Source organism: Protomyctophum bolini, assembly GCF_963924005.1.
Source record: "Protomyctophum bolini genome assembly, chromosome: 9".
NCBI lineage: Eukaryota > Metazoa > Chordata > Actinopteri > Myctophiformes > Myctophidae > Protomyctophum > Protomyctophum bolini.
The window spans coordinates 1522534-1530033 of record NC_137870.1 but is presented as its reverse complement, the minus strand read 5'-3'; the positions used below and the strand labels follow the sequence as shown (position 1 = coordinate 1530033).

Here is a 7500-nt window from a genome sequence, read left to right as displayed (position 1 = left end):
CAGTGAGACAGACAGAGTTCTCTCACATCGTATAGATATAGAGACTATAGAGTGTGAACAGTGAGACAGACAGAGTTCTCTCACATCGTATAGATATAGAGAGTATAGAGTGTGAACAGCGAGACAGACAGAGTTCTCTCACATCGTATAGAGTATAGATATAGAGAGTATAGAGTGTGAACAGTGAGACAGACAGAGTTCTCTCACATCGTATAGATATAGAGACTATAGAGTGTGAACAGCGAGACAGACAGAGTTCTCTCACATCGTATAGAGTATAGATATAGAGAGTATAGAGTGTGAACAGTGAGACAGACAGAGTTCTCTCACATCGTATAGATATAGAGACTATAGAGTGTGAACAGTGAGACAGACAGAGTTCTCTCACATCGTATAGATATAGAGAGTATAGAGTGTGAACAGTGAGACAGACAGAGTTCTCTCACATCGTATAGATATAGAGAGTATAGAGTGTGAACAGTGAGACAGACAGAGTTCTCTCACATCGTATAGATATAGATATAGAGACTATAGAGTGTGAACAGTGAGACAGACAGAGTTCTCTCACATCGTATAGACTATAGATATAGAGAGTATAGAATGTGAACAGCGAGACAGACAGAGTTCTCTCACATCGTATAGATATAGAGACTATAGAGTGTGAACAGTGAGACAGACAGAGTTCTCTCACATCGTATAGAGTATAGATATAGAGAGTATAGAGTGTGAACAGCGAGACAGACAGAGTTCTCTCACATCGTATAGAGTATAGATATATAGACTATAGAGTGTGAACAGTGAGACAGACAGAGTTCTCTCACATCGTATAGAGTATAGATATAGAGACTATAGAGTGTGAACAGTGAGACAGACAGAGTTCTCTCACATCGTATAGATATAGAGACTATAGAGTGTGAACAGCGAGACAGACAGAGTTCTCTCACATCGTATAGATATAGAGACTATAGAATGTGAACAGTGAGACAGACAGAGTTCTCTCACATCGTATAGACTATAGATATAGAGAGTATAGAATGTGAACAGCGAGACAGACAGAGTTCTCTCACATCGTATAGATATAGAGACTATAGAGTGTGAACAGTGAGACAGACAGAGTTCTCTCACATCGTATAGATATAGAGAGTATAGAGTGTGAACAGTGAGACAGACAGAGTTCTCTCACATCGTATAGATATAGAGACTATAGAGTGTGAACAGCGAGACAGACAGAGTTCTCTCACATCGTATAGAGTATAGATATAGAGACTATAGAGTGTGAACAGTGAGACAGACAGAGTTCTCTCACATCGTATAGAGTATAGATATAGAGAGTATAGAGTGTGAACAGTGAGACAGACAGAGTTCTCTCACATCGTATAGATATAGAGACTATAGAGTGTGAACAGTGAGACAGACAGAGTTCTCTCACATCGTATAGAGTATAGATATAGAGAGTATAGAGTGTGAACAGTGAGACAGACAGAGTTCTCTCACATCGTATAGAGTATAGATATAGAGACTATAGAGTGTGAACAGTGAGACAGACAGAGTTCTCTCACATCGTATAGAGTATAGATATAGAGAGTGTAGAGTGTGAACAGTGAGACAGACAGAGTTCTCTCACATCGTATAGATATAGAGAGTGTAGAGTGTGAACAGTGAGACAGACAGAGTTCTCTCACATCGTATAGATATAGAGAGTATAGAGTGTGAACAGTGAGACAGACAGAGTTCTCTCACATCGTATAGATATAGAGACTATAGAGTGTGAACAGCGAGACAGACAGAGTTCTCTCACATCGTATAGATATAGAGAGTATAGAGTGTGAACAGTGAGACAGACAGAGTTCTCTCATATCGTATAGAGTATAGATATAGAGAGTATAGAGTATGAACAGTGAGACAGACAGAGTTCTCTCACATCGTATAGAGTATAGATATAGAGAGTATAGAGTGTGAACAGCGAGACAGACAGAGTTCTCTCACATCGTATAGATATAGAGACTATAGAGTGTGAACAGCGAGACAGACAGAGTTCTCTCACATCGTATAGAGTATAGATATAGAGAGTATAGAGTGTGAACAGTGAGACAGACAGAGTTCTCTCACATCGTATAGAGTATAGATATAGAGAGTATAGAGTGTGAACAGTGAGACAGACAGAGTTCTCTCACATCGTATAGAGTATAGATATAGAGAGTATAGAGTGTGAACAGCGAGACAGACAGAGTTCTCTCACATCGTATAGATATAGAGACTATAGAGTGTGAACAGTGAGACAGACAGAGTTCTCTCATATCGTATAGAGTATAGATATAGAGAGTATAGAGTATGAACAGTGAGACAGACAGAGTTCTCTCATATCGTATAGAGTATAGATATAGAGAGTATAGAGTATGAACAGTGAGACAGACAGAGTTCTCTCACATCGTATAGAGTATAGATATAGAGAGTATAGAGTGTGAACAGCGAGACAGACAGAGTTCTCTCACATCGTATAGATATAGAGACTATAGAGTGTGAACAGCGAGACAGACAGAGTTCTCTCACATCGTATAGAGTATAGATATAGAGAGTATAGAGTGTGAACAGTGAGACAGACAGAGTTCTCTCACATCGTATAGAGTATAGATATAGAGAGTATAGAGTGTGAACAGTGAGACAGACAGAGTTCTCTCACATCGTATAGAGTATAGATATAGAGAGTATAGAGTGTGAACAGCGAGACAGACAGAGTTCTCTCACATCGTATAGATATAGAGACTATAGAGTGTGCACAGTGAGACAGACAGAGTTCTCTCACATCGTATAGATATAGATATAGAGAGTATAGAGTGTGAACAGTGAGACAGACAGAGTTCTCTCACATCGTATAGATATAGATATAGAGAGTATAGAGTGTGAACAGTGAGACAGACAGAGTTCTCTCACATCGTATAGACTATAGATATAGAGACTATAGAGTGTGAACAGTGAGACAGACAGAGTTCTCTCACATCGTATAGAGTATAGATATAGAGACTATAGAGTGTGAACAGTGAGACAGACAGAGTTCTCTCACATCGTATAGATATAGATATAGAGACTATAGAGTGTGAACAGTGAGACAGACAGAGTTCTCTCACATCGTATAGAGTATAGATATAGAGAGTATAGAGTGTGAACAGTGAGACAGACAGAGTTCTCTCACATCGTATAGAGTATAGATATAGAGAGTATAGAGTGTGAACAGTGAGACAGACAGAGTTCTCTCACATCGTATAGATATAGATATAGAGAGTATAGAGTGTGAACAGCGAGACAGACAGAGTTCTCTCACATCGTATAGATATAGAGACTATAGAGTGTGAACAGCGAGACAGACAGAGTTCTCTCACATCGTACTCCTGATCGATGAGTTCCGGTTTCAGCAGGAAGTCTGGGTAGCCCGTCATTACCATCATGTGTTGCAGCTGGGGAGAGAGAGAGAGAGAGAGAGAGAGAGAGAGAGAGAGAGAGAGAGAGAGAGAGAGAGAGAGATGGAGAGAGAGAGAGAGAGCGCAGACAGGAATCATATCAAAATATGTATCTGAAAACATCATAGGGTAGAAATAAGCCACATAGCAGTAAACTGGTATATCTGACGTGTAAACAAACACACACCACGCTGCTGCGTATAGCATATAGCTACCGTCCCATCGCCTGAAGGGATGCGACGCTCTGATTGGTTCAGAAACGTCAGACCGGTGTTTTTCATGTTGAAACCGTCCCGAAACGTCAAAATAAAAATGATCACCATTTCCGTTTTTCGTCATAAGGACGACATAAGGATTCGAAACGATTGTAGCCTTGAACGTGTCTGGACGTCATAGCGCACCCTCAATGATACGGGGCGAGATAAGAATATTCAGAATTTTTCCTATTCTTTTTTTTGTCATTTCGCTTTTCGCTCTGTGCAATTATTAGCTTGTCGTTGACTCCCATGTTAGCGCGGCGGAAAGAATGACTCGTATCTCCTGATCCAGGGCGCTCTCCGTGGTGATGAACGGATCGATATGCTGGCGCTTCATTTCTGCTCCTCATCCGTCTCTCTCCCGCAAAATATGAACGCTTTTTGGATCATATATCGTATAAATTAAAACGATTAGGTCAATTTGTCAAGTCAACTTTTTTAGAAAAGTGTTTCCGGTTCATGGCTTTCAGAGTAAAAGCGATCAGACAACTCCGGCACCCCAGAGCTCCTATTTTGAAGGACGTCCGGCACTAAATGTGTTACATTCTGTCTGGAGCTACAGTTTGTTTCATTTCCCCTTCGTGTCCTCCTGTCTCTGTTCTATCCCGTCAAGATAAAGCAAACATTGTGACAAAATATATACAGCCCACGCACGCACGCACGCACGCACGCACGCACGCACGCACGCACGCACGAGCGCGCGATTAAGCTAATCAGGCGAACCAGTGTTATAGGATTACAGAAGAGCACTGTGTATTCAGCACTTCCCTCTAAAAGGATTATAACTTTAGCTATCGTTCAGTGCAGACCCTTATATATCGTTCAGTGCAGACCCTTAACCCATTCTGAACGGGAACCCCTTTTGGTGTCGGCATCATGTTATGCTTTAGCTATTGAAAAATAGCAGATCTACAAGCTCATAGCGCGCCACCGAGTGGCGCGCTACGAGCTTGTAGGTCTGCTATTTTTGAAAAATCGAAGAACGACTGACATTTTTAGAATCTGATCTCAGGTCAGAATGGGTTAATCAGACCAGTGTGTTGTCCAGTGGAAACCTCGTATGAATCTGATCTCAGGTCAGAATGGGTTAACACATCTAGACCCGAGGACGATTCTGCAAAATGTCTTCTACCTATAGGACCTACCACCAGGGCGGCGGTGGCTCAGGGGGTAGAGTGGCCGGATGGGAACCGCAAGGTTGCCAGTTGGAACCCTGTGGGCTCCCCCAGAGTTACTGTCGAAGTGTCCTTGAGCAAGACACTGAACCCCTAATTGCTCCCGATGTGCTGGTTGGTGCCTTGCATGGTTTCCGCTGCCATCGGTGTATGAATGCCAGTGAGACAGACAGAGTTCTCTCACATCGTATAGATATAGAGAGTATAGAGTGTGAACAGTGAGACAGACAGAGTTCTCTCACATCGTATAGACTATAGAGTGTGAACAGTGTCTCACTGTGTACCTTGGCTCTGGCGGCCTGCTTGGTGGTCTCGTCCATCCAGTCCAGCTCCCGCAGCCGGAGGTCCAGAGAGTGCTTTATGTCCTCCACCAGCTCCTGGACCTGGAGACACCAGAGCAGCACAGGGTTAAATAAAGACCTGGAGACACCAGAGCAGACCAGGGTTAAATAAAGACCTGGAGGGACCAGAGCAGACCAGGGTTAAATAAAGACCTGGAGACACCAGAGCAGACCAGGGTTAAATAAAGACCTGGAGGGACCAGAGCAGACCAGGGTTAAATAAAGACCTGGAGACACCAGAGCAGCACAGGGTTAAATAAAGACCTGGAGGGACCAGAGCAGACCAGGGTTAAATAAAGACCTGGAGGGACCAGAGCAGACCAGGGTTAAATAAAGACCTGGAGACACCAGAGCAGACCAGGGTTAAATAAAGACCTGGAGACACCAGAGCAGACCAGGGTTAAATAAAGACCTGGAGACACCAGAGCAGACCAGGGTTAAATAAAGACCTGGAGACACCAGAGCAGCACAGGGTTAAATAAAGACCTGGAGACACCAGAGCAGACCAGGGTTAAATAAAGACCTGGAGACACCAGAGCAGACCAGGGTTAAATAAAGACCTGGAGGGACCAGAGCAGCACAGGGTTAAATAAAGACCTGGAGACACCAGAGCAGACCAGGGTTAAATAAAGACCTGGAGACACCAGAGCAGACCAGGGTTAAATAAAGAACTGGAGACACCAGAGCAGACCAGGGTTAAAGATGACCTGGAGGGACCAGAGCAGACCAGGGTTAAAGATGACCTGGAGGGACCAGAGCAGACCAGGGTTAAATAAAGACCTGGAGGGACCAGAGAAGACCAGGGTTAAATAAAGACCTGGAGGGACCAGAGAAGACCAGGGTTAAATAAAGACCTGGAGACACCAGAGCAGACCAGGGTTAAATAAAGACCTGGAGACACCAGAGCAGCACAGGGTTAAATAAAGACCTGGAGACACCAGAGCAGCACAGGGTTAAATAAAGACCTGGAGACACCAGAGCAGACCAGGGTTAAATAAAGACCTGGAGACACCAGAGCAGACCAGGGTTAAATAAAGACCTGGAGACACCAGAGCAGCACAGGGTTAAATAAAGACCTGGAGGGACCAGAGCAGACCAGGGTTAAATAAAGACCTGGAGGGACCAGAGCAGACCAGGGTTAAATAAAGACCTGGAGGGACCAGAGCAGACCAGGGTTAAATAAAGACCTGGAGACACCAGAGCAGACCAGGGTTAAATAAAGACCTGGAGGGACCAGAGCAGACCAGGGTTAAATAAAGACCTGGAGGGACCAGAGCAGACCAGGGTTAAATAAAGAACTGGAGACACCAGAGCAGACCAGGGTTAAAGATGACCTGGAGGGACCAGAGCAGACCAGGGTTAAAGATGACCTGGAGGGACCAGAGCAGACCAGGGTTAAATAAAGACCTGGAGGGACCAGAGAAGACCAGGGTTAAATAAAGACCTGGAGGGACCAGAGAAGACCAGGGTTAAATAAAGACCTGGAGACACCAGAGAAGACCAGGGTTAAATAAAGACCTGGAGGGACCAGAGCAGACCAGGGTTAAATAAAGACCTGGAGGGACCAGAGCAGACCAGGGTTAAATAAAGACCTGGAGACACCAGAGCAGACCAGGGTTAAATAAAGACCTGGAGGGACCAGAGCAGCACAGGGTTAAATAAAGACCTGGAGACACCAGAGCAGACCAGGGTTAAATAAAGACCTGGAGACACCAGAGCAGCACAGGGTTAAATAAAGACCTGGAGGGACCAGAGCAGACCAGGGTTAAATAAAGACCTGGAGACACCAGAGCAGACCAGGGTTAAATAAAGACCTGGAGACACCAGAGCAGCACAGGGTTAAATAAAGACCTGGAGACACCAGAGCAGCACAGGGTTAAATAAAGACCTGGAGACACCAGAGCAGACCAGGGTTAAATAAAGACCTGGAGGGACCAGAGCAGACCAGGGTTAAATAAAGAACTGGAGACACCAGAGCAGACCAGGGTTAAAGATGACCTGGAGGGACCAGAGCAGACCAGGGTTAAAGATGACCTGGAGGGACCAGAGCAGACCAGGGTTAAATAAAGACCTGGAGGGACCAGAGAAGACCAGGGTTAAATAAAGACCTGGAGGGACCAGAGAAGACCAGGGTTAAATAAAGACCTGGAGACACCAGAGAAGACCAGGGTTAAATAAAGACCTGGAGGGACCAGAGCAGACCAGGGTTAAATAAAGACCTGGAGACACCAGAGCAGACCAGGGTTAAATAAAGACCTGGAGGGACCAGAGC

At 44.5% G+C, this 7500-nt stretch overlaps 1 protein-coding gene across 1 annotated transcript in view; it reads right to left on the bottom strand.

Moving 5' to 3' along the window:
- The window catches only part of LOC308321081 (endothelin-converting enzyme-like 1), a gene marked incomplete at its 5' end in the record, with an annotated part of 49247 nt that overhangs the window by 14756 nt on the left and 26991 nt on the right, over positions 1–7500 (bottom strand). Inside the window, 2 exon segments of the mRNA XM_080771872.1 lie at positions 3378–3452; positions 5172–5270. Of these exon segments, the coding sequence (XP_080627998.1) occupies positions 3378–3452; positions 5172–5270 (174 nt within the window).